This window comes from Zootoca vivipara, chromosome 1 (genome assembly GCF_963506605.1).
Source record: "Zootoca vivipara chromosome 1, rZooViv1.1, whole genome shotgun sequence".
In the NCBI taxonomy this organism is placed as follows: Eukaryota; Metazoa; Chordata; class Lepidosauria; order Squamata; family Lacertidae; genus Zootoca; species Zootoca vivipara.
This window is the reverse complement of record NC_083276.1, coordinates 119,436,919-119,464,898: the sequence shown is the minus strand read 5'-3', so window position 1 is coordinate 119,464,898 and position 27,980 is coordinate 119,436,919. Positions and strand designations below refer to the sequence as shown.

Here is a 27,980-nt window from a genome sequence, read left to right as displayed (position 1 = left end):
AGAAGCATCCTGAAAAACTGAAATCCTTTATTTGAAAGAATTACATCTTGTGGAATTATTGGTAAGAAATATAAATACATGTAGTCCACAATACTATGTGTCTAGAGAACAGATGCCCAGCTGTAGTCCAATTTTCTTAATTGGCGCAGTTTTTTCCCTTGTTCTTTTGACAATTTAGGTGGAATATTGTCCTCCAAACAATCTGTTGCCTGTGATGCCTCTGAGTCCATTTTAGCAGCTTCCATGTCCTCCTCCTCTGATTCATTCTCGCTGTTGTCGCTTTCCATTTCCACTTCATCAGCAACTTCACTAGTGCTGTAAAAATACAAATGGAAGGATCAATAGAAATGTGCATTTGAGACCGCTGAGACATTTATAACAAGTCTCAAGAGCTAGAATATTTGCTGGGTTGTAGATACTTTTCTTAAGATTCTCGTGAATATGTTAAATAAGCTTTAGTATGATGGAGGACGTGGACTTCTTAAATGCTCAAGAAGTTTCCATACAAATCACCAGTAAGAGAATGGGAATTGTAAGGGTCGCAGAATAATCTGAAGCAGTGGGAGGTCAACAGGAAACACAAATTAGGAGGGAATTAAACTTTTCAATGCATCCCAACACAAAGAAAATACTCCGTAAACAGGCACAGTCGGGAAAGGCCTAGAAATGTTCCTGAAGTGTACGTATAGGCAGTGTTTTAGGAGGAGGTGCTTTTAAAACTAGCTTTTGCTAAGATTCAGTTTTACACACAACCTCTCATACTAATACACACTAAACCTTTCAGTATTTTATAAAAGTTATACTGAACATGTTGGGCCTAGCCGCACAGGTCTCGGGCTGTGTTGAGACAGCACTTAATTCCATTTTCACAATGTTTCCTTTACAGTCGTACCTTGGAAGTCGAATGGAATCCATTCCGGAAGTCCGTTCAACTTCCAAAACATTTGGAAACCAATGTGTGGTTTCTGGTTGGCTGCAGGAAGCTCCTGCAGACAATCAGAAACTGCGGAAGCCCCGTCGGACGTTCGGCTTCCAAAAATAGTTTGCAAAGTGGAACAGTTACTTTGGGGTTTGCAGTGTTCAGGAGCCAAAACATTCGAGAACTAAGCTGTTCGAAAACCAAGGGACGACTGCATTTACATATCTTATGTGACCTTCGCATGACGTAAAAGCCACTTTTGGAAAACTAGTGGAATCTAGCCAAAGTTTAGCGCTAAATTCTGCGTTACCTGTTTCCAGGAAAAAATACGTTTGCAGCCCCATTGACCCAGAAAACTGCAGTTTTGCATTGTAAATCCACATGATGGAATTTTAGGCAGTGTTCTGGCACACTGTCCTTTCCAAACATTTTAAATTTAGTGTGACATGGCAGTATACTGATCAAAAATGCAGTGTTCTATAATGGAAGAAGTTACGCTGTGTCAAAGGAATGTAAGAATTGACACATTACAGTTATGATCAGGAAATGATGAAATAACGGCCCGTGTCTGAATGCAACCTCAGACATGAGATTCTCTAGCCCACCAGATATGTGTCATCATACCAGGTTCCCAAATAGGAGAATTATGTTTTAATACCTTCTCTTCTCACTCGTCTCTTTTGTGAATGTGGATGTGCCTCCTATTGGGCAGGAGTCATTTTCAAAGGACACCTCGGTGTAAATGCTTCTGTTTCTATGATAACGGTAATGTGTTAATGCCCTCTTAACTCAGCTTCGTGAAGAACCACCACCTCGCAATGTAAGCGGAGAGGGGGAAATGCTGTGTGTGACTTTCTTTTGTTCTGTAAAGATCAGTTTTATTGTCGGCTCCTTTCAAAAACAAACATTTAAAAAGTTGAGGGCTTCTTACCTTTTATTAGCTTTGGATATCAGCAGTGAGTTAATAAAAATGGGGCACAGGAAAGAGGCAGATGGCAAGACATGAGCTGGAGTGTGAAGAAGCTGGGGAGGAAAGGGGAAAAAAGACACAATAAGAAGGAAAGTTTGTTAAATGGCAAGTCAGTATTTGCATGTTTCTGAACAGGCATCATGTTTATTCTTACTTCTTTGACGGCAGGCGATTCTTGTGCAAAGTTGTTCTGAATAGGTAGTCTCCCAGTTTCTGTAGCCTCTTTATTCTGTTGCTGGTGCTTTCCCAGTAGCAGGTAAAAAGGAGTCATGGAGAAGCTCTCTTCAACTGCCAACTAAAAAGTGGTGATGGAGAAAACAGACCCGAGTTAAAGAACAGAGTAGGGCACTTAATCCCTGCCTCCTGCCCTCCTTGGTGTCCTAAGTTATTAAAGGAGGGGGCGAAGTGCAACTGGAGGAAGTCAAGCAAACCCCTAGAATCCCCAACTTTTGGCTTGGGGCTAATGGGAATTGGAGTCCAACAATTTCAGGAGGGGCACAGGATTCCCAGGTTTGTCCCCATGGCTTCCTTACATGACTGGCTCCTCTTTTTTTGGATATACAGTATAAAGAACCATTATAAGTTCTTGAGGGTAAAGCTGTAATGAGGACCCCCCCCCCATTCAATGACAGCACACTTTAACAGCAAGCAAGCAGGCTAAGAGAATAACCCAACAGTTTCTTTTGAGAACACCCCCCCCCCCGGCATTTACCGGTACTAGTGGTTGAATCCAGCAGTATGTTATTCAAAAGTTAGTTATGCTCCTTGTTGTTGGGATCTGTCTCCAAAGACAACGAAATGTACCTCAAACCGCTGGTTTCTTCAAAGACAATGGAGTGTACCTCAAACCGCTAACCGCTGGCCTCTTGAACATTGCTGGGGCCAAATGTCCCATTGGCAGCTTGAGATCTGGCACCATTTATTTCCTGGCCCACCATAGGGCTCTAGGTGGCTATATAAGGCTTTATGTTGGACTGGTTGTACATTTTTATGTATATTGCGGGACAATTACAAAAATAATTTATTTTTGCAATTATAAAAAATTAGAAAGGCAGATATTCCCCCCCCCCCAGCTAGCTTCTTATTTATGAGTAAAGCAGAATTATGTGCTCACTTCATCCCTGCCTAGGCGGACATAATTTAAATTTGGGCGAATGCCAAAAGCTTAGCTTTTCATGCATTTCTATACTGATAAAGCACTTTAATATAGAACTTAGTCCAAGTGTGATGCAGATTTTTTTTAAAAAAATAAGTAGGTAGAAAGTGTAAAGGACCCCTGGATGGTTAAGTCCAGTCAAAGGCGACTATGGGGTTGCGGCGCTCATCTCACTTTCAGGCCAAGGGAGCCAGCATTTGTCCAGACAGCTTTCCGAGTCATGTGGCCAGCAGGAGAAAACTCTTCTGGCGCAACGGGACACTGTGATGGAAGCCAGAGCTCACGAAAATGCCGTTTACCTTCCTGCCGCAGCGGTACCTATTTATCTACTTACACTGGTGTGCTTTCGAACTGCTAGGTTGGCAGGAGCTGGGACAGAGCAATAGGAGCTCACCCCATCGTGCGAATTCGAACCACCAACCTTCTGATCAGCAAGCCCAAGAATCACCGTGGTACACTTATGTGTTTTCACCCAAGATGTGAAAAAGTTAAGAACGTAGGTTTGTCGTTTTATTCCTGGCATAGCCCTAAGCTACTGACAAGAATCACTTGAAATGGGAATCTAGTATGACAGAGTTGACTAGATAGATTGGACCCATGGATCCATTCCAAAGTAGTTCCTCTACCCTTGCACACTGCACACCACTCAGAAGGGGACCTTTGGATCCGAAACTTAATGTAAGTCAAATTGATTTTTAATACTGGGCAGTCCAATCAAATCAAATCAAACAGAATGGAATGTAGACTTTTTTAGAATTCCTGTTCACTTCTTTTAAAGAACAATTACCTGTCTGCTGGAAGGTGTAAGTCTCTCTTCTGGGGTCTTTGTGCTAAATGTCATCAATTCCTAAAAATTCAGAAGGAAGAAACACTATTACGAAAAACAATATTTTGATAGGATTTCGGTGAGTCTTAAAATATGGCACACAATCCAGATGATTTATTATGTAGCATATGCACTTAAGAAATATAAGCATTTACTCATTAAAAATAAAATCCAGAAGAGATATAACATGAAGCATGAAAGGTTTAATACCGTTTGAAATGATTTCACTGGGGATATTCATTAATATTTGACAGTATTGTTTGGGACCAAATAAAAATTTAACCGACTACAAGTAAAAATGGAAATATTATCCGCCTATATCTCTATCACCTGACAATTTTTTAGCTGATCAAAAGGTTTTAAACAGAAGTACTTATAAAACTGTGGAAGAAAGCCACCTCTGAAGTCAAGGCATTTCCCACTCTTATTCTAGGAAGGAACCAACAAGAAACAATGTATGCCAGCTTTGTCAACATGATTGGTTTTACCCTTACGAAACTAAAACTTGCATGATTAGCTAACATTTAGACTAGAATAGAACAGAATCATATGAGTTGGAAGGTACCCCAAGGGTCATCTAGTCCAACCCCAAACATGGGAACCTGTAGCCCAATGTGGGACTTGAATCAGCGACCCTGAGTTTAAGTCTCCTGCCCAGCTCCCCTAATAAGAATTAATTTTTTTAAAAAAGGAAGCAGAAGATTTCTGAATTAAAGCAGTCTTGTCCTGAAAACTTTTTGTACCAAGAAAGGGAGTAATTCAGGTGTACTGAAAATCAGACAGAACATTGATTTCCGAAGTGAGAGATTCAGGTTTAGCTCTCAACTGACTCAAGGTCCCCCTTTGAGCTTTGCGGCTAAATGAAGACCTCTCATCCTGTCTCACCTTGTTAATACAGTGGTACCTCGGTTTATGAACACAATTGGTTCCGGAAGTCTGTTCATAAACTGAAGCGTTCATAAACTGAAGCGAACTTTCCCATTGAAAGTAATGGAAAGTGGATTAATCCGTTCCAGACAGTCCGCGGAGTAACCGTTCATAAACTGAAGCGAACTTTTCCATTGAAACTAATGGAAAGTGGATTAATCCGTTCCAGACGGGTCCGCGAAGTACTTAAACTGAAGCGTTCATAAACTGAAACATGGGTGTAATTGGTTCCGGAAGTCTGTTCATAAACTGAAGCGTTCATAAACTGAAGCGAACTTTCCCATTAAAAGTAATGGAAAGTGAATTAATCCGTTCCAGATGGGTCCACGGCGTTCATAAACCGAAAATTCATAAACCGAGGTGTTCATAAACCGAGGTTCCACTGTAGTAGATAAGGGTAGCAGAGCTGAAAAGGGCTACAGAAATGTCTAGCACGACAACTTGGCTTTCTGAGATCCTAACAACTCATTGCGATATTGTCCCAGATGCGCATTTAAACACTTACATGTGTTTCAGTCAAGAAGTAAAACTGAGATTGGCTGAGCCACTGATATTTTTCTGAATGAATGGACTCGGGTAGATCTCTTGGAACAAAGACAGCACAGCAGACTTTGCCTCTGCAGACCTTTCTCTGGATACACAAAGGCCGCGGCTCACTGGGTTTGAATACAAATACTGAGGGGAAGAAAAAGAAGAAGAGTATTTTAGTCTTTAAGAACTGTTTTCCGCGTTGCTTTTCTGAGGTCTGAAGTCAATGCATGATCACAAAATGATAAAGAAACCCATATATTCAGTATAGCACCTGGTGCTTATATGGGAACCTATCAACGAAGTTTAAATAAACCAGACCCCTATCTACAGAGTTCCAGCAACAAAGAATAGTATGGATACAGCATGATAGACCTAGTTCTAAGTTAGGCAGTGAACCTGTCACTGTATTGTACCACCTCAGTTAAGAAATAGGCTACAGAGCAGGGATGGGGAAATCCCATCAGCCCTAGGCAGTATGGCTAAAGGTTGGGCATGATGGGAATTGTAGTCTGGCAACATCTGCAGGACCATAGGCAGCCCCAGCCCAACCCAGCTGTAGAGTATCACACATTGCAGGATAAAGAACAGTAAAAAGGAACTCCTGAAATGGAAATAGGTTCCCCCCCCCAGACTTCAAACTCCCTGACAACCACCACCCCATGTACAAAAAACAAGGAATGTGAACAAGATATTATCGCTCACCTGATCTAGCTCAGTAGGAGGTGAAAGTTATTAAAAGGCTCTGCAGTGCCAAGACTGTCAGGTGGCCTTTTTTTCATTAAAATAGCTTTCTTACAATGGAAATCTACAACCCGGAAAACAGATCTCAGGGCAAGACTCTAAGCGACATGGTATCGCAAAGGAGTGCTAGACAGATTGCCCTGCTTCGGTAACGGCAAGAGCACCTTGCTCTAGATCAGGCACCCCCAAACTCATCCCTCCAGCTGTTTTGGAACTACAACTCCCATCATCCCTAGCTAACAACACCAGTTGTCAGGGATGGTGGGAATTGTTGTCCCAAAAACAGCTGGAGGGCCGAGTTTGGGGATGCTTGCTCTAGATAAAAGGGGTTTGGGCCCTAAGAAACAAGGAAGCTCACGCCAACCGATTGTGGGGCACTTGTCCTCTCACCCAGCAATCCCACCATGCTCCAGCCTGGTTCAGAAGGACCAGTGATCTTATAGATGGGCCTTTTGGGGATGCAGTTGTGGGGAAGAAGAAGAGCCCACTTGGTCCAGGCTTCTATTCTCACAGTGAAAAACCAGAGGAAGCCTGAAAGCAAGGTTTAAGTACAAGGGGGATGAGAAACATTCCGTCAGCAAACTTTCTTGTCTTAAGATCCAAACCATGATATAGTTTCCATGTAGACAAGAGCGGCCTATTTTAAAGAGTTATTTTAAGTGGCTTCCAAGTCCAAGGAAGTAAAATATTTTCCTGGGCAGTATGGTTCTGCAGCTTTGGCCAGTGATCCTTAACAAAAATGAAAGAGGTCTTTATGCTCACCATGCGAGTATTCCAAGTGGGATGAAACCGCGACGATGTTCTCAGACAGACAATCTGGCTGCAGAACAATGACATTTAATTGGGCACTCCATTCCACTGAAAATCAAAATAACCAGATTACGAAGGAGAACCACAGACTCCCAAGGATATGCTTTGCAAGGGAGGATAGAACTGCAATTAATTCAAACCATGAATGCAGCTAGGAGAACTTTCAAAGGGAGGATCTGAACTGGGGAGCGGAGGTCGGTTGGGGATTCAGCAACTATACCTGCCATATAATTTTATGTGATACGGTTCCGACTGGATAAATAAAAACTAAAAGTATTTGGCGTTAAGCTGAAATATAAAGCAATTTGCCTCCTTGTGTTCTCTCAGAATGACCAATTTTTAATCAAAAGACAAAAGGAAGGAAGGAAGGGAGGGAGGAAAAGTGATAAAATGGTCTTACATGTACAGCTCAGCAAGTTCCAACAGCACAAAAATCCGGTGCTGGTGGTGCCAAGAAGGTATTTTGAACAACTCTGCCTCCCAAAACACAGGTTTCTGAAAGAATAAATGACAAAGATAATGTTAATTAGTCGTGTCCATGTGATATTTCGCTGTAGGGTAACTATATATAATGTAAGACAACCCTTGCTCACTTCAAGCAGCTATTTCTGCCATTTAACTTTCCATGGTTGAAATGGTTACAGGAGGGAGGCCAGCCATGTCTGCCTTAGGTGCCACGCTTCGTTTCCCCCAACCCTTGCTCAAGCGGTCATACCTCACAGACGGGTAAAAGATGGGAACCTACCTTTTGCATGCTTTAGTATAAAGTTTACGCAAGTAATTTTAAGTGAAAGGCTATGTGTGCTCAAAAGAAAGCAGTTTATTACAGACAGGAGACCTGCCACACATTAAAAAGTGGGTCACAATGGGCACTGCTGATGCCTAGGCAAATCAGAGATTCAAGAGCCAGGACTGGCTGAAGTATTTCCATTAAACACAACCTTTCTCTTTCTTCTCAATCTCAACAGCAATTTTGTTTGCTTTCAGACCCTTATTTTATGATCCTCCATTTCCCACAAGGGAGAATCACCCCCCCCCCTGCAACCAGGTAAATGTTTACTCTAAATAAACAGAGAGGCATTTCTCGGGCTTATTGTAGAGCTCACAGCATCTTAAGCAAACCCGTTCTGTTGTAATCCCCCTTAAGATAATACTGGTGTGGGCAGGTGCTAAAAAAGCAGGGGAGGATTTCTTTAGGAAACTTTTGCAATAAATAAACAAGACGGGGAAGCAAGTGGCATGCAATAAGGTATTTCCAAAAGCGCAAGGTATTTCTGCAGTCTTGTTGAAATCAAACTGTAGGCACCACCCAATGTCACATGACAGAACTTCCACTTCCTACTCCGTGAGCCCAATAATCTGCTTTAGAGGATTGAGGACTATCTGGAGCAAAATCTGAGGGAAGGTTGGTGGCTGCAGGAAGGAAGATTGGCCTTTGTTTTCCACCCAATGCAATTTCTAGTTCTGCACAGATTATTCTGGACACATGTAAAAAAATAAGCTGATTTTGTTACAGAGCTTTGTTGCTATTTAAAGATCTTTCCCTTAAAACCAACGATTCTTGTGAAAGCTCAGAAGGGCTCAATAAAAAGGAAAATATCAAGGATTAATGCTTTAAAAACTTTGGGGAAATATTAGGTTAGTTTCATTACATGCTTCAACGAATCTTTTATTATTATTATTATTATTATTATTATTATTATTATTATTATTATTATTAAAACAGATTTAAATTAAAGGAACACATGATTACCTACCGTATAGTCCCAGGAAGATGGCAGAAAGTACATTTCAGATCCCACAGTTCCGAGTCCCACACAGTGACTATTTTGTGAAAGCTGACTGCAAGCAAAGAGCCATCTTCGGAGAAACAGCAATTTGTAGCTGGATAGTTGTGATAGCTTCCTACGAAGTCGCAGGCCCAAGTTATGCTTTCATCTGTTAAAGAGAAAGAAATCCCACAGGTTTATAACAGGACAGATGTGTTAAAATTGAGTAACATGACAAATAGTACCGTATATAAGAATATTAAGGCAGGGGTCCACAATTTCCAGTTGGCTTCGGTACCCAAGCCAATAACTGTGATCACTCATCTCACCCCTTGAACGTTTGGCTGCATCTTGGGGCAAGGTGATCCAGGCCTTCAGTGGGAAAGGGAAGTTTCCTGGTCTCGCCTTGGCTGCAGAAGACCAAGAATCCTTCATCGCCTTTTCTATAAGGGCGGGCGGGGCTTACACATTTGGGTGCCGCATTGGAGCAGCAGCCTTCCACCATGTCTTCCTGCCCCTGCAGGAAGTGGAGTAGCAGGGGGATGCTTGACTATTTGGACCTGTGTCCACAACACTCCCCACCTTCTTCCTAACCCTGAAGCTGGGAAGAGGGTAGGGGGATTGTTGTGCAATTGCTGGGATGAGGCTGGCATTGGCCATTGCCACCAGCCATACTTCCTGTGGGCAAGCAGAAATGCTGGAATCAGGTGAGGGCACTTAGTTAATACCTAACTGTGTGTGCTCCTTGAGCATTTAATCAAACATTGGTTGTTTCTTGTTTAAAGCCATTACCTTCTTTAAATTGCATATTTCTGCTGACATCAGCTTCAAAAGCAATTTTGGGATACTGATCACAGATGTGTAGGCTTTTCCTGGTACAAACATGACTCACTGTTTTGATTAGAAGGAAGTACTTAAATCTTGAAATAGGAGAGTTGAGGTGTGTGACCACCTCAGCTGTTTTTCCTGGTGCGTGTCCAAGGCCAATTTCAGACTTGCGTTGTAGGAGTTGTCAGTACCACATTAAAGAGGTACTAATATTCTTATACCACGTTAAATGGGTACTACATGTCTTTCGCTGAATGCCAGACATAGGAACATATGCCTCTTTGATTGAAAACAATCCCCGACTTGGCTTCTGATTCCACTCTGCCTTAACAGATTGCAGGTGGGAGATTGTAGGTGAAGGAAAAAGGATGTTTGAGGGTAAATCATCCTTGCAAATTTCCCCCCAGGGACAGGAGGAATGGGCTTCACTTGTAGTTCGTCTCGGTACCTGGCTTTCGCTCTAGGGTTGCCAGACTCAATAGAGGACAGGACTTCTGTGCTTTTAATTGCCCTGCTCTCTTTTGAGTCGGGAAACCTCAAAGAGAAACCAGCAGACCCTTTGCTTAATTTCCAAGCAAAGGTTTTGTTGGTTTCTCTTTAAGGTTTCCAGACTCAAAAGAGAGCAGGGCAATTAAAGGCACAGAAGTCCTGTCCTCTATTGAGTCTGGCAACCCTATTTCGCTCTGGCATGGAATGCAGGGGGCAGAGAGGCGCTGAGTGCAAAAGCACTTTGCCTGGTGAAAACCCTCCAATGCCGCCATCAAGAAGCAGAGGTTTTCCTGTTAATTAGAGCTTAATTGGACTAAAGTACAGGTGTGTAATAGAAGAGATGAGATCACAAACTGCGGAACAAACCAACTGCAAGGACTTTAAGGTTTGAATTTGAGATAAGACTTCATTTGAGGCAAAAGATGGGGGGAGGGAGGAGAGCCTGCAGTTTCTTTATTTAAAGTTTTCTTCTCTACATTTATGATTCAGCAACCCTCCTCCGAAAGTTGGTTCAATTTATACTTCCAACATGTATCTGATTCCACCTTACAATTCTTAGCCAACCTACTCGGACTTAAATACCCGCTATGAATCATTTTCAAGTAGTTTTTTTCAATGAATAACATGCAGTAAATTTCAGGTCACTTTCCAAAAGTTTCTCCCAGAGGTTAAGATCTATGTTGTGTCCTATATCTATTGCTCAGTACGCCATTGAAGCTTCAACAAGCTCACCGTTTGTTTCCCATTCTAATTAAAAATTATACATTTTAGACAGAAGTTTACCCTTATTTCGTAAGAGTTTTTTTAAAAAAAAAAAATTTGTGAGCTTTGGTCCAAAAATCAATTCTTTCTATCTAATTTGTGTATATTGCAACCAATTCATAAGTTGGCTCCTCAAGTTTTCCATTGATTTTAGTTTGGGTCCTGTCCCCGCCATCAAATCCAGCAATTCCCTGTAAGTCGCCCATTGTCTATCCGGTATAAATTGGTATTGTTATAATGAGGCTATTACTGGACTGTAATCGAAAACTAATAAAAACAATGTATTAACCAAAAAGAAGTAACAATCCCAGACTTGCCCTGTGTTTTCTGTGGGAAGCTCTTGTTTCTGACCTGAGGATGAAACAAACACAATCTAAAGGCACCAGAAGCACACTATGTGAATCTACGAAAGGATAAAAGTGTTGCTCTGCCTTGTTTCAAGTCCCCTGCCCTTATCAGTAAACAGAGGGAAGAGGATTCCCCCCCTTTCTATGGTGAATAAAAGCACAATGTACTATTTTACAGGTGCAACGCCATCCTTTTACTCACATTCACCATCATTGTCAACCAGTAGCATCCAGACTTTAAAGTGCCCATCGTTGCCAGCCGTTACCAAAGTCGGGGTTATATTTTCAGATGTGTCCGTGCAACGGAAGCACATAGCTGTGACACAATCCTCATGCGGCATGCTTATTCTTGTGTTCAGAGTAAAGCTGCAAGAAAAGGAAGAGAGAGATTCTTTTAAGCCACTGTGCTTAAGGGCACCTAACTCCACGTTGGATTGAGATCACTGTAAGCACTATACTTTGACATTATAACCACCCACCTTAAGAAAATAAAATAAAAAGGATGGAGGGTTGTTTCTTTTTCTTTTTACATTTTCATTTCATCTGACTGGACTCAATTTGATTTCTTGATTATTTAATTTCTAGACCGCTTAACGTTAATACAAGTAGTGTACAAAAAAAAAAAAAGAACAACGAATAACGTAAAATATTGTGACGGTACAGTGTTACATATAAAATGGTAATTAATTCAAAGTTACATATATACAGTCATACCTTGGAAGTCGAGCGGAATCCGTCCGTTCGACCTTCAAAATGTCCGGAAACCAAAGCGCGGCTTCTGACTGGCTGCAGGAAGCTCATGCAGCCAATCGGAAGCCGTGGAAGAACTGTCGGACGTTTGGCTTCCAAAAATACTTTGCAAACTGGAACAGTTACGTCCGGGTTTGGGAGCCAAAACGTTCAATTTGCAAGGCGTTTGGGATCCAAATTAAGACTGTGTGTGCGTGTGCGTGTGTGTGTGAGAGAGAGAGAGAGAGAGAGAGAGAGAGAAAGACCTTCCCAGAGCCTCTGGGTTCTCACTCGTGGTCCAAACCAACCCTCAGCTTACCCACAAAAGCCTCACAACGAGAAGAGTTCTTGGAAACAGCAGACATCACCCTAGTCGCTCACTTCAGGCTTGTTTTTTTATGGGCAGGCCCACTTCCCCAGGCTGCCCACAGATGTGTCCCATTCAGCAGCAGGAGCTTCTGTTCCCATTGTAAGAGGCACATATCTGACTTGGATACTGTTAGACAGGTTCCGACCAACATGACAGCAGCCACAGAACAGAAACAGCCATGCAGTGCAAATGCTGCATGCTCCCTTTTACGCTCATACCTACAGTGCCATCTTGTCACAGCTTTAATGGGGGCAGCAAGTGTGGGCATTGAAAACACTCAATACTGACAAATCTACATTATCTGAAATAACCGGCTTTCTGCCAACTTGCTAGAAAATGCCAGCATGAGTACCTTTGTGTTCGCTCGTCATAAGCCCACAGTTTCATGTACATTTCAAGTTCGCCGCTGCTTCCTCGCCGCTGTTCTACAGTAGCCAGCCAGTTGCCTTCGGAATCAAAAGCAGCCTTCACTAACTCAATCTGGTTCAGCCCGTATTCGTGAATATACTCCTGCTGCACAATATCCAACTGCAATTTTTTGAAAGAAGAGATGAAGTAGGTTTATGGGCTCATACACATTTGGAAGGTCAGTCAGTCAATGAATAATAATAATAATAATAATAATAAATTAATTACTTATACCCCGCCCATCTGGCCGAGCCTCCGCAGCCACTCTGGGCGACTTCCAACAGGATATTAAAAGCACAATAAAAGATCAAACGTTAAAAACTTCTGTAAACAGGGCTGCCTTCAGATGTCTTGTAAAAGTCAGATAGCTGCTTATTTCCTTGACATCTGATGGGAGGGCGTTCCACAGGGCGGGCGCCACTAACGAGAAGGCCCTCTGCCTGGTTCCCTGTAACCTCACTTCTTGTAGGGAGGGAACCGTCAGAAGGCCCTCGGAGCTGGACCTCAGTGTCCGGGCAGAATGATGGGGGTGGAGACGCTCCTTCAGGTATATTGGGCTGAGGCGGTTTAGGGCTTTAAAGGTCAGCACCAACACTTTGAAGCCAGCTTCTGGTGAGGAAACTCATATGCGCTTTGCACCTCTTTATTCCCATCACCCACTCTCATCCTAATGCTATCTGTTTTTTTTTTCTCCTTTTGCATGGAGCATGCTACTTCCCGCCCCTGAGTTGTGCTGCTTTCCCCACTACCTCCAGCAAAGCCTTTCTCGAATTACTTTAGCCTCATCCTACCCACAGCAACACTGCCACCCCACACCTTGTGTTCACTACTTGTTCTCCAGCAATCTGGGGCAGGGTTGTATTTAGGGCTGGGCAATATATCAATACATTGCGTATGCGTGTGTGTATGGACGCTATGCAAAAACCATGACGCGGGGAAAACCGTGAAGCCAGCCAACGTCTCTACATAGCTCCATCCTTATTACAGGCATCATGATATATCAGTACATCACATTTAAAAAGGTAAAGGTAAAGGACCTCTGACAGTTAAGTCCAGTCACAGATGACTCTGGGGTTGCGGCGCTCATCTCACTTTACAGGCCGAGGGAGCCGGCGTTTGTCTGCAGAGTTTTTCTGGGTCATGTGGCCAGCATGACTAAGCTGCTTCTGGAGCAACGGAACACCAAAACCAGAGCAGCGCATGGAAACAGTGTTCACCTTCCCGCTGGAACAGTACCTGTTTATCTACTTGCACTTTTTGGCGTGCTTTTGAACTGCTAGGTTGGCAGGAGCTGGGACCGAGAACGGGAGCTCACCCTGTCGTGGGGATTCGAACCTCCGACCTTCTGATCGGCAAGCCCTAGGCTCAGTGGTTTAACCCACAGCACCACCCGCGTCCCTTTTAACATCATGTTTACCTGGTGATATATCACAATGTTGAAAACCAGATATCGGCCAGCCCTAGTATTTTGTTTCTATGCAGAAATTATATGTTCAGTTAATGTAAAAAAAAACCCAAAACAACAAAACACGCGCAAACAGCAGCCACACATAGTGTTGCTAGTCCTCAGCCTTATTTTCCATTGTAACGAGAGCACAGATAACACGTACCAGGTGGGTCCTGAGCTACCATTAGATCATCACTGCCCTAACTTACATTGTAAAGCTGCTTGTCATTTTGCAGTGAATAGAACTGCAGGTGACCTGGTTTGCCATTCAGAACCAAAGCTTTAGTTCGAGGGTCAACCATCAAGCCAGCCTTGACGTCACTGCCTGAAAGGAAACAGATGGTTTGATCTGGAATGCAGTTTCTTTGGAGAAAAGGAGACACACAGGTATATAAATAAACTCTCTGAAGCAAACATACCTCTGTTCAATCCTTGAATGATTGCGGAGACCTTCAAGTTGCTGTGTATGATGATTATTTCTACACGAATTTTAAAAGAAAGTTAATAAGGTTAAGAATGAAATGACGGCAGAGCATTAAAAGGCCTATTGTTTACCAAATGATGATTCAGAATCTGCATCAGTCCATAGAACAGGAGTGGGGAACTTGTCATGCAGCAGCATCTAGAGAGCCGCAGATGGCCTTCCCAGGGCATGAAATGTTTAATTCAGAAAAAAATGGTGCACTTCAAATGGCCAGATAAATGTTAGTGGATGCAGAACTCCACTTGGTATGGCCAAGACGGATGATGTGGTGGTCAACAGGACATATGATCGGCCTTAGTTAGATTTGCCAGCTGATATCCCTTCTTTGAAAGGAGGGACTTTAAAATGATCGAACATGCCCAAGTAACTAATGCAATGCTAGGGGCTGAGGGTGATTGGAAATCGCAGTTACTTCAGAAGGAGGCAGCCAGATTAATGGCCTGGTATGCGATACAAGGAGCATGCCACACCCATCCTAGATGAGCTTCCCTGGCTGCTGTGCTAAATCAAAAGTTCTGGTGCTTATCTTTAATGCCTGTTAATCAGTTTCGCTAGGGAACAGAGAACTCTTTCTCCCATGAATACTTCCCCAATCTTTTCAGACTGACTGAAAAGGGCCCACTAACTATTAGGCTGGGAGTCATGCTTGAAGAAGCTTCTTCAGTAGTGGCCCCCAAGCTCTGGAACCACTTTCCAGTTGGGAGAGCCCCACAGCCTCGCCGTTATAAACGTTGTTCATTCATATGTACAGCTGCTTAAGGGTCTTTTAAACCAGTCCGAACCTCGGGCATACAACTGGCACTGAAAGAAAGCCAGTTCATTGTTGGGTTTGGGCTTAACTGAGGCAGGAAGATCCTCATGGAGCGACAGAGGAGAGAAATACAAATCCAGAGACAGTAACCCTCCCCCTCCCCATAAGCGCTATAGAATAAACAGAGAGATGCCAATCACAGGGAGGGAAAGGGTGGGGCCATCAGATGCTGTTGAACTACAGCTCCCATCATCCCTGACCACTGGGGCTGATGGGAGTTGGTAGTCCTACAGTATCTAGAGGGCTATCACTGGTTTCCAATCCATGGCTCAGGTGCTCACGGAAATCTGAAGCTGGAGGTGCTCGGATATAAATGATTGATTTAAGGAGGTTATCACCTTTCAAAACCCAAACGGCCATGGTTGTTTGACATTATTAAGAGGTAGGTTTCTCTCCCCAATTTGGACTTACTGTTATCTGCATGCGAGGTACAAAGGAAGGCTCCATCTGGAGAGACGGAGATGTGCTCTATTGTGGATCCCAATCGGGGCAAGAATTCCTTCTTTGCATCCGACCCATCTCGCCACTGCACTAGGACAGACTCGATTCCGCCACTCAGGAGGCTAGTTCCTATCAAACCAAACAAAATGCATGTGCCTTAGAAAAGTAGCACTTTATTAACGCACATACACACACACACAGACACACAGTTACTAAGCATGCTGCTCAGTGCGACTGGAGCAATGTGACTTGCCACAGATCTGGTTACTCTCCATGATCTAGGTTTAGATGCTGAAAAGGACCAAGGCTGCAGTCTATACACATTTACCTGGGATTAAGACTCAGTGAACCCAATGGGATTTACTTCCCAGTAGACAGGCATGGACTGAGTTTGGTGTACAATCGCCATAGGGACACAAATGCAAGTGTAATAAATAAATATACACACATGTGCACACAGACTGCGTGGGCTCTTGTGTGCCCGACTATAAGGGACTGAAAAAACCCAGCAACAAGAAGATCAGGAGCAACTGGATTGTGTTTATGAAGCAAATAGTTATGTTGCAACACAACAAAATCCTCCCACTTGCCATGTCAAACTGCTTCCTGTTTCAGAGAGAAGCCAAGAAAAAAAATAAACACTGCGGTGGGTCACTTCAAGTTCCCGCTGAGGTCAACAAGATTTTATCTTCACAGCTTTCAACATAGAAAATTTTTATTTAGTTCCATTTTCTGAGAGGATTAAGTTCCTACTTCCTCTGCTTGTTGAAGAACCGAAACAGTTTACTTCTGCATGTCAACCCAAAAGAGTGGCATGAAGCAGGCTCACATTAAAAGTGCTTTTAATGTCACTTTTATGCAGGGTTAGCCAACCCTGTGCTCACAAGATGACTACAACTCTAACCATCCCCAAAAATAGGCCATGGTGGCTGGAGCTGAAGAGAGCTGGAGGCACCGGATTAGCTATCTCTGTCTTTACGCAACACACAAACAACTCTGTTGCTTTTCCCATAGACCCATTTCTAAACCTCCGCCCTTTTGCAAGATGCATAGAGATCTAACTCTTTTGCTTTGACACTGCTGTGCATTTATATAGTGTATTTCAAATACCAAGAGCAGTTCACAAGCGTTTTCTTAAGAGAATGTCAGGAATCTGTTGAGAAATTATCTTAATTGGTTCATATTCAAAAGAACCTCAAAGCCACGTACAGAAAACAGAAATCAAATACAAGAGAGTAGAATTTCAGAACTATCATATTGCAGACGGGTGAATTTGCGTGGGGAGAGATTGCTAGAAAAGTGACATGCTCAAGGCCACGGGTGAGCTGATGGGAAAGGTGAGAGAATTGAAACAGGAAATGATCCTAGCTCGGGTAACATTACCTTCAACAGTGAAAGCGAGATCCATAACTTCATCGTGGTGCCAGTGCATTGTGGCGTATGTGTAGTCTTTCTTGTGATTAAAATTTCTCCTAGCGTGGGGAAAAAACCCATTCAATTTAGGGCAAACTTTGCAAGTTTGGCATCTTAAGGAGGAGGATTGCTGCACAAAGAGATACAATGGTACCTCGGGTTACAAACGCTTCAAGTTACAGACTCCGGTAACCCAGAAATAGTACCTCGGGTTAATAACTTTGCTTCAGGATGAGATCAGAAATTGTGCTCCGGTGGTGCAGCGGCAGCAGGAGGCCCCATTGGCTAAAGTGGTGTCTCAGGTTAAGAACAGTTTCAGGTTAAGAACGGACCTCCGGAACAAATTAAGTTCTTAAGCAGAGGTACCACTGTACATGAAGCACCTTGGGAAACTGCTAACCTATGATAATTCTTGGGTTCTAATTATATTCTCCTGTGCTTTGCATACAGAATAAAAACATGGCACTGTGATTCAGCTAAAGAGCTCTGCCGGCACCAATAGGCTTTCCCATGGGTACTGCTCACCAGACAGGAAACTGCAGGCCTAAAGGGGATGTCACATTCAAAGCTCAAATAAAATGTGGTCCACCTGCATTGCAGTCCTTTCGAGTGGGATGTACATCCCAAGGTGTATTCCAGTACACATGGTGCATCCATCCTCTCCCTCGGTTAGTTGCCCACTGACAACTAAAACTGGATTAAGGCCAGAAACCTCAATACCAGGTCTTTTACCAATAACCATGAGAATGGTCTGTAGGCAGATGGTGCAGCCCTACTACTGCAACTAAGCAGGTTTGGCCAAGTTAAGAGCCCCGGGAACCACATGTAAGCTACTCTTGAGTTCTTTGGGAGAAGACTGGACTATACATGTAACAAATAAATAGCCCTTGCCCACTTATAAATATGCACTCTTGCCGCTATTCAACTATGGAGATTTAGAGTAAATATTTCCAACAACTATGAAATTGTACAACAGGCTTCTTCTCCTTTGCCTCCAGCTGCCCTAGGTGAAGTATATCTTTACCACTCCATAACCAACACCTTCTAAGACAGAAGCTTTCTCTGCTGGAATTATAGAGGCGCATTTTGTTGCAAGCTTTGGCAGGGAGGAGAGGCCAGTAACGCGCCTTTGCACTGCAGACTTGCACTGCAAGATTACAGCAAGGCAGGATATGCATGCTTATCAGAAAACCGCTGCCAATAGCAGCAAACGTTTGTCTCACCACAGCCGGATTTTGCCATCGCTGTGTCCGCTTGCTATGCAATCTTCCTTTGGGTGGCAGGCTACACAGGTGAAGCAGTTGTTTATGCTGTATTTCGGATCTACAGAAAAGCTTCAAAAACACAAGTCATGGCTTTAAGTTAGTTTGTGGCTGGACTGAGCTAGAAGAAATGTCAACCAATCCCTGGCTGCTCAACAGTGCAAGGAAGGTGGATGGGGGCTACCTTTCCACTTCTGGGAAGTACTAGCAACCATCGCATAAACCTCCCCCCCCCCCGGAAGCTTTTCTGATGCAGTAATACCTGCCACTAGGAATGACCAAGAAGAGCACATGCTCTTTCTGTATAACTTCAGCCGTTTTCCTTTCCACTATGCTCACTCTGACAAAGTAAAGGTAAAGATAAAGGATCCCTGGACGGTTAAGGCCAGTCAAAGGCGACTATGGGGTTGCGGCGCTCATCTCGCTTTCAGGCCGAGGGAGCCGGCGTTTGTCCACAGACAGCTTTCTGGGTCATGTGGCCAGCATGACTAAGCCGCTCCTGGCACAAGGGGACACCGTGATGGAAGCCAGAGCGCATGAAAACACTGTTCACCTTCCCGCTGCAGTGGTACCAATTTATCTACTTGCACTCGCGTGCTTTCGAACTGCTAGGTTGGCAGGAGCTGGGGCCGAGCAAAGGGAGCTCACTCCATCGTGGGGATTTGAACCGCTGACCTTCTGATTGGCAAGCCCAAGAGACTCAGTGGTTTAAACCACAGCGCCGCCTGCGTCCCTACAAAGTATAGGCTGTAGCTCAGCGGGGCAGCACATACTCTGTATGCAGAAAGTTCCAAGATCTCCAGCTAGGACTGGGAGAGAATCCGGTCTGGACAGATGAACGGACTACTGTATATAGAAGGCAGCCTCTATTGCTCCTCCAAGCCTTATCCTAAACCATTTGGGATTTCAGAAACTATCATTGGTTCATTTTGTTGTTGTTGGGATCCATTTGTCTCAAGAGACAATGGAGTGCACCTCGAGGGGGGGGGGGGTGAAGTCAAACCTGGGCAACGTGTATGGAGGTCCTGGGATGCCCAGATGACAAAAAAAAAAAACCTCAGCCTCGCTGTGGTCCAAAGGAAAGCAGAGCAATACGTTTGGCACCAGCTCGGCTGCAGGAGTTGCCGGAAGAAGGCACACAAGGCAGCATCCACTATTTTAGGAGACTCCAATCTGGATTTGTGTAGGGTTTGCTCCTTAGCAGATAAAAGGAGCAGGGGGGCACTGTTGTCTAAACCACTGAACCTCTATGGCTTGCCGATCAGAAGGTTGGCAGTCGAGTCTGCATGACAGGGTGAGTTCCTGTTGCTTTGCCAACCTAGCAGTTTGAACGCATACCAGTGCAAGTAGATAAATAGGTACTGCTGCGGCGGGAAGGTAAACTGCGTTTCCTTGCACTCTGGCGCTCATCCCGGTGTCCTGTTGCACCAGAAGCGGTTTACCATCACCTTTTCCTCCTTAGCCTTTCCTTCTCTGAAGATACAGTGGTGCCTTGCTAGACGAATGCCCTGTAAGATGAATTTTTCGCTTAGCGAATAGGTTTTACGATCGGAGGTTGCCTCACAAGACGACGAGGTTTTCTATGGCCGCCACTTCGTCTAGCGAAGCGATCCTATCACAAAACCTACATTTGTCTAGCGAAAGGGGAACCAGCTGTAGCAAGGGAAGAAGGCAAAGGAAGATCAGCTGAGAGGCGCTGACAGCTGTCATGGGATGTGGGATGAGCTGGTGCACAGCCGGCACGGGACGTGGCTTCGGAGGTCTCCGAAGCTGCGTCTCATGCTGGGGAAGGCAAACGGGAGGCGGCGGCAAGGAGAAGAGCTTCTCCCCGCTGCTGCCTCTCGCTGCGCACAGCTGGCATGGGACGTGGCTTCGGAGACCTTCTCTGAAGCCCCGTCCCATGCCGCCGCCAATCCCCCGGAGCCCATAGGAACACATTGATTAAGTTTCAATGCATTCCTATGGGAAACCGGGACTCACTAGACGAAAAATTCGTTACACAAATTGACCCGTGGAACGAATTAAATTCGTCTAGCGAGGCACTAGTGTACTAAGATATTCTCCAAAGATATTAAGAGATATCCAGCTAAGTCATATTCCGAATAGATCCCCTAAAGTCAATAGAATTAAACCCATTGATTTCAATGGGTCTCCTCCAACTACAGTTTCGACAACACCTTCTGGGTTTTTCTTTTCTTTTCTTCATTAATAAGCGCAAGTGTTATCAGGGCTATGGACACTTCTGTAAGAAACAGCAAATTCCTGGCCAGCTCAGAAACAGTATTAACCCACTTTCCATTACTTTCAATGGGAAAGTTTGCTTCAGGTTAAGTACACTTCAGGTTAAGTACAGACTTCCGGAACCAATTGTGTACTTAGACCGAGTTACCACTGTACTAGCTGGAGTCGTCTGCCCTCACCTGTAAAGCTTCTTCTTCTTGAGGAAACATACCACGAGGTGAATGCCGAAAGCAGATACCACATATTCACCCTGTCATAAACAAAATATAGTTCAGTACATACCAGAGACCAAGTGAATTAAAATGTATGATTAAAAAAATAAAAATTAGGAAATGTGATGGGCAAACTGACAAGAGACAAACAACTGCTATGCAATCAGCTAAAGCAGCACAATGGTATACTTGCAATCAGTGTTTTTTCCCTTTTAAATAAAATTCAGACATTTTCACCGAGGTTTTTACCCAGAGCGATCTCAAGAGAAATGATGGCTAATTCATGTACCCTGAGATCTGGATCGAAAGTGGAATTTAAAGAAACATAGCAAAGATGCTGAACATGGGTGAAGTCGGCCTAGCTGCTGTCGGCAAACCACAAGGTTGAAGCTCCTTTGACTCCATAGAACTGACCATGTGGTTCTTGGTATCCTAAGACATAGGAGTGTACCCAAATGAGTTTTGGGCTTGTGTTTTACAAAAAACATGCCATACACCCCACTGCCTTTTGTTAACCTGTTTTTGGAACAGGAAGTTTCCAAAACAGCCTGAAAAGCAGACCTCATATAAAAGTGGTAAATTCATTTGAGAACACAACAGGTAACAGATAAAAAGGTAGCTCTTTGGATTCCCCCTTAAGGCAGAGAGAAATACAGATATTTTGTGTCCAGGGTCACAAACGAGGAAGTTTTAAGAGAGGGATTTCTTCCCAACTGTACAGAATATGACAGTTACAGCAGAACACCCACGTTGTAATGCGGCAAAGGATTTTATGGTAGCTGGAAAGCCGCCCTGGCAGCGATTGACTAATCTGTCCATATGTCATGGAAATGCAGAGAAAGCAGAAGGGCCTCTGCATTGGATGGGCTAAATTTATGAGATTTTACAGTGGGCAGGCAAGGCAAAGAGGCTAGGAATGCAATGAGTAAGGCTGTGGCCGGAGAACAGGCTAAGAAGAGGATGCGTGCTCTGAGAGCTGACAAAGAATGATTTAACATCAAGTATTTGCATGCAGACCTCTAATATGATATACTGAAAGAAAGAAAGGGTATATACTTCTCTTCCAAGCGCAGTACATTTGGGTGACTGGCTTACACCATCCAAAATCAATTCCAGCTCATTGGCTTCTACTTCCTGACCTGGTGTTTTTGGGATTTTCAGTGAAGCTAGTTGAAATAGACCTGACGGAAACAAATTTATTTCAGTTTTTAAACCAATTATTCTCATATAGATGAAATAATAATAGTTTTTTTAAAATCACACCTAACTTTTACCTGATTCATTAGCATGAGTGCAATTAGGCTATTTTGCTGTATGGCCTTTATTTACCATATTTGCACTTGGTTGTCGTCCCCAGAACTCAAAGCAACATCAACAAGGCTGCCTCATTTTATTCTCCTAACAAGCCTGCACGGAGACTAAGTGTACTGTGAATTATAGCCGCATTTGTGGTTCAGTGGTATAATTCTTGCCAGCCATGTGGGTGGCCTAGATTAGATTCTTAGCCAATGCAGCAACATGCCTTATGAAACTCTGGGATAGCTCAGTCGGTAGATCATGAGACTCTGAATCTCAGGGTTGTGGGTTCAAGCCCCACGTTGGGCAAAAGATTCCTGCATTGTAGGGGGTTGGACAAGATGATCCTGGTTCTTTCTAACTCCACAATTCTATGGTTAAATTAACGGCAGAAATTAACACACACTGTGCAAACTTTTATAGTTACAGACAAAATTATGGCAATTTGATGCCCTCCAGCAGGTTGGCATCAAATGATGCAGATGATTTGATGAACACAGATGAACACAGTGTTTCATTTTAAGCACGACTGCCACACTAAGGTGAGGAGCGTTAAATGCATTGGGGCTAGCCATTCCTACCATTAGTTCTTTTAATCTGCGGTTCATCAATCCTCTAATAAAATACCTGTTTATGATACAGCAGCTTATACTAAAATACCTAAAGCGTTCTTCCCGTGCTAGGCAGTGAACTGGAATAAATCTGTAATCCCACTAATTCATTCGGGGGGGGGGGATTTGCACTCACAGTAACAGTGCACCTTGTCCCCTATTCACAAAGCTGTTGCATGCAGTTATGTTAACAGATTCTGGGCTGTGTAGTCCCAGCCCACCTATTCTGCACTGATTAGGCTTTCCTGTGTCAGCATACCACAGATAGTGCTGATATAGCAGTCACTGGATATCACCCTAACCATAAATGCTTAGCAGCCAGAAAAAGCAGTTCACGGGACTGGGCTTCAAGCTCTGAGCAGCATATATGACATCTATGCCTGCACACTCCATAAACTTCCAAATCCAAAACAACACAGTGTTTTAAGAAGTCTGCTTAGCCTCTTTTTCAGAAATTAAGAAACCTATTTCTACTCCTCTGTTGTCCTACAGCACAGGGCGGTCCAACTTTTCATACCAAGTGGGTTGCAGGAGTGCTGCCACACAATGAACTAAATTTCCATATCGTAAATTGAAGTGTCCACAATACATTTAATATTATTTAATATACACAATTAATGTACTTAAATATATTTAATTAATATATTTTCCCCAAGGGAACGAAAAAGAGCAACAAAAGGGGGAAACAATTTCTTTATCCCGCCTTTCTACTTATCAATAAAACCCGCAAAAAGGCTCACAGTCCTCATGTTAACAACAATCATAAAAAACAAGATGTACAAAATTAAAAGAACACCAATTATGACATACCTGATCTTTCATCATTATCTTTTGGGATGATAACAAATACTGAATTCTCAGATCCCCCAAGTGCATAGAATGCAAAGAGTTTGAACCCAACCACCAATGTCTGTAAGAGAAAACACACACACATACAAAATCAGTCTCTTAAGTCTCATCTAAAAACTAAGCTGAAAACCCATGCAAGTTTTTACAACCCTGCTAGTTAGAAGGTTAGAAACTGGTTTTTAATCAGGCACAATTATCAATAAAGTTGTGCATACAGTTCAGGGATGGAGAACCTGTGGCACTCCACATGTTTTTGGACCGCATCTCCCATCAGTCCCTGCCGGCATGGGATGATGGAAGTTGTACTCCAACATCATCCTGAGGACCACAGGTTGCCCATCTCTTTTGTAGCTCATGTCAGTCATGAACCATCAACAGAAAACACTGTCCATTCTAAGCCTTCATGGATAAGAAGATGTGAGATCCTCCTTCTTTGTCTTTGAAGCTAAACACTCACATGCTGAAAAGAGCCCATTCGCCCCCCTACTCCATTGCAATGCATTTACATTGCAATCCTATACACACTTGGCTGCGAATAAGTCCTTCTCAACTTAACAGTCTTAGTTTTGAGTAGCTATATTGAGGATTCCACTGTAGATGCAGTTAGTGAGGACTCATATCAACCAAGATGCCACAATGCTGTTTGCATAGCAGTGGCAAAGCATATCCAGGTCTGCAAACAGAACATTTACTCACGAATCACAGAGATTTGTTTTATTCACTCCAATGCATACTATTTCATTAATCTAATGAGAAGTCCATGGGCTGCTATACAGAAAGAAGAGATGCAAAGAAAACATAACAAACCTTGATGAGAATGCCATCCATAAAATCCCAGAGTTTAATAGTGCCATCTAGAGACCAGGAATAGAGCTGGTGGGGGGGGGGAAAGACATACTGTATTAAAATGATTTGTAAGGTCCTATTCCGGTTTATTTACAAAGCACTTTGATTATTAGCAGTGCTGATTACTCCCCGTGTATGACAAAAATGCGAATAAAATGTGAAGTGGTTCTAACAGCTTTGTAAAAAGCTCTTACTACTTATTTAATTAAAACTGCATATACCATGCTCTCTGCTGAAGATATAACAGTGAAGCACATTTACGAGAAAAACAGCCCGGAGATGGGATGATAATCAAACTCAACTATAATACAGACAAAATGACTGTGAATTCTGTCCAAATAAGTATGCCCTAGCGCCGACTACTCTTGATCAGGAAGAAATGCATTCTATGAGAAACCAAAATACCAGCAGAGATGTAGCTAGTCATATCACTGGGCAGAATGTCCCACTAGTTGGACCTGTCACATAAGGAAGATGCAGCCTTGAGACCTTTCAAATTCTTATGTCCATAAAGGACAAGATATGAAGCAGCATCTCCCTTATGGATCTGCACATGAGGGCGAGAGAAAATGTTATCTAAGGTATGCAGACCTGGGCCCAGGCAGGGTTTTGTAGGTTTTCCACCAGCATTTTCAACTGGGCCAGGATAAGAAACTATTGCAGAATAGGTCTAATTTGCTCCATTTGAGCTATACTCATACCTGGCCATAATCATGGATTTGGCCTGGGATTACAACAACAACAACAACAACAACATATCACACAACAACAGCAACAATCTATCAAATTTCTATGCTGCCCTTCATTCAAGGATTAAAGGGCAGGTCACCGTTAAGCACAGCAAAATTACCTAGGATATTTATCCCAGTTTCCCCTTGAGTGCCAATTTTCTTTCATAAATGTGAGTGTTGGTGCCCCGATGTTGATTTGGACCCTGGCATATGTGGGGAAGGAACTTAAATCCTTTGCCCTCTGCTATGCTCCCTATGTGGTTCTGAAATTTTGCAGTGAAAAAAGAGGCTCCAGTGAGACAGCCTAGTAAATTGCTGTCTCAGCCACACACCCCTAATCCAAATTGTTCCTTTCCAAGCAACTTGGGGGAAGCTTGCACTTAAGGACAATTATGTTACATATGCTGCCTGTAGTTTGGCTCTAAGATAGGACTAGCATTGCCAAAATTTTAACAACCTGTAGATGGTTTTGGGGATTCAACTGGACTCCTGTCACTAGGTTGCTGTGACCTTGGAGAACATGTAGACATTCTTCTGTAGCTGTACTGTAGACTTTCACATAGTCACCAGAAGCACACAAAAGGTACCTATAAACAATGAAATCAAAGCCAGAAATCAATTAAAAGGCATTTATAGTACCTGACAGAAACGACATAGGCTAACTTGGAAAATTCTAGAAGCATATGAGATAATATTTATCCATTTTTCACATCCAGCATTACATGTAAAAACCAATTCTCAACCACCAAAGGTACAGGAAAACCAGACTATTTTTCAGTATGGTCTAGTTCATATCTAATGCATACAATACCAAACCATGGGTGTGTGGATATGCAAGTACTCTCAGTAAAATTGTAGCCTGATTTTGGGTGGGAGTTAGCAACTTACCGGTAAGTCATGGGCCCATAGCTTGTCACCTCTAGACAAACCATACATGGTAAGCAGAACAAACATTGGCTAAACCAAACCAAAGCTGAGTTTGATGCAGAGCAGGACAACTGCGGGAAAGGAGCGATGTGGCCATGATTCCTGCAAGTGCATTTTAACCATTGGTTTAGCTTAATGATACACGTGAACCATAGAATCATAGAGTTGGAAGAGACCACAAGGGCCATCCAGTCCAACCCCCTGCCAAGCAGGAAACAACCATCAAAGCATTCTTCACATATGGCTGTCAAGCCTCTGCTTAAAGACCTCCAAGAAGGAGACTCCACCACACTTCTTGGCAGCAAATTCCACTGCCAAACAGCTCTTACTGTCAGAAAGTTCTTCCTAATGTTTAGGTGGAATCTTCTTTCTTGAAGTTTGAATCCATTGCTCCGTGTCCGCTTCTCTGGAGCAGCAGAAAACAACCTTTCTCCCTCCTCCATATGACATCCTTTTATATATTTGAACATGGCTATCATATCACCCCTTAACCTTCTCTTCTCCAGGCTAAACATGCGCAGCTCCCTAAGCCGTTCCTCATAAGGCATTCTTTCCAGGCCTTTGACCATTTTGGTTGCCCTCCTCTGGACACGTTCCAGCTTGTCAGTATCCTTCTTGAACTGTGGTGCCCAGAACTGGACACAGTACTCCAGGTGAGGTCTGACCAGAGCAGAATACAGTGGTACTATTACTTCCCTTGATCTAGATGCTATACTCCTATTGATGCAGCCCAGAATTGCATTGGCTTTTTAAGCTGCTGCATCACACTTGTTCAGGTTGACAGCTGGGGTCATTTTAAACCTATTTTAGTGTTTTAACTTTCGTGTATCTTAGAATAGGGCAGTTAATTTTGCTGCACATTCTTTTCTTTTCTTAATTGTGGTAGTCGTTGTTGTTTGAAACCATAATTTTTAGGAAATTAAAAAGGGAAAAGGATGGAACAAAACCGACTGAAACTGTGCACCTCAGACAGCCCACTCGGCCTTATGTAGAAAAACCCACAAAACATGACCGGGGTGTGTGTTATTGGGTTGTTTTTATTTATTATGTATTTTGTGTTTCTATGTTGGTGTTTTTATGTTGTAACCACCCTGAGACCTTCGGGAACAGGGCGGTATACAGTCATACCTCGGGTTACAGCTGCTTCAAGTTGCGTCTTTTTGGGTTGCGCTCTGCGCCGAACCTGGAAGTACCAGAATGGGTTACTTCCGGGTTTTGGCGTGCGCACATGTGCAAAAGCGCTACATCGTGACCTGCGCATGCGCGGGCTGCAAACGTGCCTCCTGCACAGATCACGTTCGCAACCCGAGCGTCCACTGTACTATTAATTATAGCAATTATATCATAGTTCTGTAATTATTATTATTACAACAACAATAAAGATAATGAGTCTCATCACGTTTCTTATAAATAAATAATAAAGTGTCTCAGTGTGTCTTAATAATAATAATAGTCTCAGCGCGTCTTAATAAAAATAAAAAATTAATAATCGTCTCAGCGCATGTCTTAATAAATAATCATAATAGTAAGAGTCTTAGCGCGTGTCTTAACAATACTAATACTAATAATGTGGAGCCTGAGCGCGTATCTTACTCAGGAGTAAACTCAGCCGCGTTCAATGGGGCTGACGCCGCCGCCTCGCGGCTTAAGCGGTTGGCATTCCTGAAAAGCCCCCACTGAGCCCCTTACCGCCACTCACTTTGAATCGGCCGAAAAGACCGCGCGGCTCCCGGTCAGCCAACTGCCGCCGCAGCGAACCACGCGGAGCTGTTCGGGCGCCACCATCTTCCCTCGGCGACCTCCGACCTCTGACCTCCCCCGATCCGC

General features: G+C 43.4%; 1 protein-coding gene across 1 annotated transcript; it reads right to left on the bottom strand.

Annotated features, from left to right (window-relative positions):
* Window positions 1-10: 10 nt before the first annotated feature.
* On the bottom strand, window positions 11-27,980 carry WDR75 (WD repeat domain 75). The gene is made up of 21 exons (XM_035135864.2): window positions 27,853-27,980; window positions 25,684-25,813; window positions 24,457-24,522; window positions 23,611-23,710; window positions 21,950-22,074; window positions 20,861-20,931; window positions 18,402-18,512; window positions 17,149-17,237; window positions 15,736-15,894; window positions 14,449-14,508; window positions 14,239-14,354; window positions 12,527-12,702; window positions 11,278-11,441; window positions 8,638-8,818; window positions 7,281-7,375; window positions 6,833-6,928; window positions 5,304-5,473; window positions 3,833-3,892; window positions 2,044-2,184; window positions 1,851-1,942; window positions 11-315 (listed from the first exon to the last, which is right to left on the bottom strand). Exons 1-21 carry the CDS (start codon window positions 27,936-27,938, stop codon window positions 102-104), a joined length of 2,502 nt encoding a protein of 833 aa, XP_034991755.2. The 5' UTR covers window positions 27,939-27,980; the 3' UTR covers window positions 11-101.

Coding starts and splice junctions, on each gene's coding strand:
- WDR75 (XM_035135864.2), bottom strand. CDS start 27,938: ATGGTGGCGCCCGAACAGCTCCGCGTGGTTCGCTGCGGCGGCAGTTGG. Junction 23,711..24,456: donor TGGATGGCATTCTCATCAAG/GTTTGTTATGTT, acceptor TTTCTCTTACAG/ACATTGGTGGTTGGGTTCAA. Junction 5,474..6,832: donor CCACTTGGAATACTCGCATG/GTGAGCATAAAG, acceptor TCTTCCCCTCAG/TATTTGTATTCAAACCCAGT.